We start from the raw sequence: 2,878 nt of genomic DNA, 5'->3' as shown, positions 1-2,878 counted from the left end.
CACGTGACCGGATCACGATGTTTCAACAGAACCGAGTGATCTGTTGTGATCTTGCCGGGGAGATGTATATAACAACAACAACAACAGCAACAACTACAATAAAATGGGAATATCAAAATTAAGAGAAAAGATAAGAAAAGAGAAACGTTAAGAAACACTGTCAACGAGGCCGTCACGGGTCACAGACATGTCAGCAGGTCGCTTACTGAGCCTCAGCAGCATCAGCGGCCTCTTGCTTCCGCCACTCGGCGATCTCGCCGCGCATGTGGCGGTGGCACTGCAGGACGGCGTCTCTGTGGCCCTTGATGTGAAGGGTTCGCCTGACCCGCACGATGCTGACGTCATGGCTTCGCTCCAGATCCTCCAGCAGGCGGATGCTGGGACCTGTGAGGCGGGCCATGAATCTGTGAGGCACGGTGAGGCTGCGGTAAGCGTGTGAAGCTGTGGCGGAGGCGGCAGAGACGGCCACTGGTGAAGGGGCGTCGCCCTGAAGGGAAAACTCCCTGTCTGTGGCACTGTGACCGCTCCGAGAGGCTTCATCAAGCTCGGGGACATCCTCTTCTGCGGCGGCGGAACCAGAGGCTTCCCCAAGCTCTGGAGCCTCCTCTTCTGCGGCAGCGTCACCAGAGGCTTCCTTCTCTTCTGCGACAGAGTCACCAAAGGCCTCGTTTTCAGCAGTGCCATCCATGTCAGCGGCTTCCTCAGCCTCGTGGACTGCCTCGTCAAGGTCGTTATTTTCATCCACAAGCACCGTTTCCGAGAGAACCTTCCGACCATTGTAGGTGTCGTCATCATCGTCGGTGTTTTCTTCATCATCGTCCACCGAAAGCACCTCTTCCTTGCACTTATAGTCTGTGGCATCCTCGTGGGCCACCTCGGCTTGGTCGTTATCTTCCACCGAAAATACCTTCTCCAGGTAAACTTTCCATTCATTGTAGGTGTCGTCATCATTGTCGGTTTTCTTCATCATCGTCCACCAGCACCTCTTCCTTGCACTCATAGTCGGTGGCATTCTCGTGGGCCACCTCGGCTTGGTCGTTATCTTCCACCGAAAATACCTTCTCCAGGTAAACTTTCCATTCATTGTAGGTGTCGTCATCATTGTCGGTGTTTGCTACATCATCGTCCACCGAAAGCACCTCTTCCTTGCACTCATAGTCGGTGGCATTCTCGTGGGCCACCTCGGCTTGGTCGTTATCTTCCACCGAAAATACCTTCTCCAGGTAAACTTTCCATTCATTGTAGGTGTCGTCATCATCGTCGGTGTTTGCTACATCATCGTCCACCGAAAGCACCTCTTCCTCCTTGCACTCATAGTCGGTGGTATTCTCGTGGGCCACCTCGGCTTGGTCGTTATCTTCCACCGAAAATACCTTTTCCAGGTAAACTTTCCATTCATTGTAGTTGTCGTCATCATTGTCGGTGTTTTCTTCATCATCGTCCACCGAAAGCACCTCTTCCTTGCACTCATAGTCGGTGGCATCCTCGTGGGCCACCTCGGCTTGGTCGTTATCTTCCACCGAAAATACCTTCTCCAGGTAAACTTTCCATTCATTGTCGGTGTCAACATCATTGTCGGTGTTTTCTTCATCATCGTCCACCGAGAACACCTTATCCAGGTAATCTTTCCACTCATTGTAGGTGGCATCATCGTCAGTGTCAGTGGCCTTCTTCTCTTTGCCAGTTTTCTGTTCCAGCGGCCATGTTGTTGGAAGAGCCTGGAACTGCTGACTGGCCTGCAGGAGGCCGACCTTGTCCTCGTAGATGTACAGGTGGAAACTGCCAGGTCGGCCTCCATGCAGCAGCGCCTCGAGGAATTCCTCCAGGCTCACGCGGGCCTTGCGAGTGGCACCGCGGCAGTACGCCACACAGATCTTGATCTGCATGGCTGCGGCGTCTGCCTTGCCGCTGCACCTGAAGAGGTACTCCAGGTCCAGCGGGGCAGGGACGGAGATGTAGCCGGACGCCTCCGGGAAGGCGAAGACGGCCACCCTCCGCGAGCTGAGGGCTCGCCAGCACCCCCGACGCCGGAGGAGGGTGATGGTCACCAGGGCCGCGCCCCGCCGCTGGCGCCGCCGTCGGCGGCCAGCACGACGCAGGTGCCGAGCACGGCGCGTCGGATGTTCACTTTGCTCACTATTTTTTTGTCCATTTGTATTGTCTATGTTTGACATTTTACACAGCGAACGAGGCGGCGGCAGTTACAACAGAATGAGATGGTGGCGGCCGGCGCCCCTTGCACGGCAGACCCTTCCCCCACTACTGCCAAGGCTCAGTTTCCTGCACTGTTTGTCGGACACAAGCAACAGCATTATGTGTGTAGGCCCTGTAGTGGAGAGAGAGAGAGAGAGAGAGAGAGAGCGGTGGAGTGAAGACAGAGGAGAGGGAAGTAAAGATGCCGAGAACGTGACGAGGGTTTAGAGCGAATCTTTCTGAGCCATTTAATCCGTAATCTGAGAATCTGACATACTCTCTCTCTCTCTCTCTCTCTCTCTCTCTCTCTCTCTCTCTCTCTCTCTCTCTCTCTCTCTCTCTCTCTCTCTCTCTCTCTCTCTCTCTCTCTCTCTCTCTCTCTCTCATCAATCTTTCTTACTACCCATTTGTCTTCAGCGTTTCAAGTGCTTCCTTTGTCTCCTGCTCCGTCTTCTTCTTGCTCCTTTACCTCCAGTTTTATGTTCCTTCTTCCCTCGCATCACTCACCTGCTCTTTCTGCTTATTTTCTCTTCTCCTCTTCTTCCTCCTCCACCTCCTCCTCTTCTTTGTCATCGTCGTTTTCACTCTGCTCCTCCTCCTCTTTCTTCTCCTCTTCTTCCTCCTCCACCTCCTCCTCTTCTTTGTCATCGTCGTTTTCATTCTCCTCCTCCTCCTCTTTCTTCTC

At 53.7% G+C, this 2,878-nt stretch overlaps 1 protein-coding gene across 5 annotated transcripts; it reads right to left on the bottom strand.

The window, feature by feature from the left end:
• Positions 1–118: 118 nt before the first annotated feature.
• LOC126990437 (putative surface protein SACOL0050) lies at positions 119–2,355 on the bottom strand. Of its 5 annotated transcripts, none has more exons than XM_050849043.1 (3): positions 1,455–2,355; positions 984–1,295; positions 119–832 (listed from the first exon to the last, which is right to left on the bottom strand). In XM_050849043.1, the coding sequence occupies exons 1-3, from the start codon at positions 2,172–2,174 to the stop codon at positions 203–205; spliced, it is 1,662 nt and encodes a 553-aa protein (XP_050705000.1). In that variant the 5' UTR covers positions 2,175–2,355; the 3' UTR covers positions 119–202. The 5 variants fall into 5 exon arrangements, with proteins under 5 accessions (XP_050705000.1, XP_050705002.1, XP_050704999.1 ...); XM_050849045.1 differs by having other exon boundaries at positions 984–1,139; XM_050849042.1 differs by having other exon boundaries at positions 984–1,373; positions 1,530–2,355.
• Positions 2,356–2,878: the final 523 nt, after the last annotated feature.

Source organism: Eriocheir sinensis, unplaced genomic scaffold (genome assembly GCF_024679095.1).
Source record: "Eriocheir sinensis breed Jianghai 21 unplaced genomic scaffold, ASM2467909v1 Scaffold1642, whole genome shotgun sequence".
NCBI classification, from domain to species: Eukaryota; Metazoa; Arthropoda; class Malacostraca; order Decapoda; family Varunidae; genus Eriocheir; species Eriocheir sinensis.
Note: the sequence above shows the minus strand (reverse complement) of the source record. Positions and strands in the feature narration are given on the sequence as shown.

What these genes read in the sequence shown, in the direction of transcription:
- LOC126990437 (XM_050849042.1), bottom strand. Translation starts at nt 2,174, where the DNA reads ATGTCAAACATAGACAATACAAATGGACAAAAAAATAGTGAGCAAAGT. An exon ending in GGAAAGTTTACCTGGAGAAG is followed by an intron (nt 1,374 to 1,529) that starts GTATTTTCGGTG and finishes TACCTGGAAAAG; the next exon opens with GTATTTTCGGTGGAAGATAA. An exon ending in ACTATGAGTGCAAGGAAGAG is followed by an intron (nt 833 to 983) that starts GTGCTGGTGGAC and finishes TGCAAGGAAGAG; the next exon opens with GTGCTTTCGGTGGACGATGA.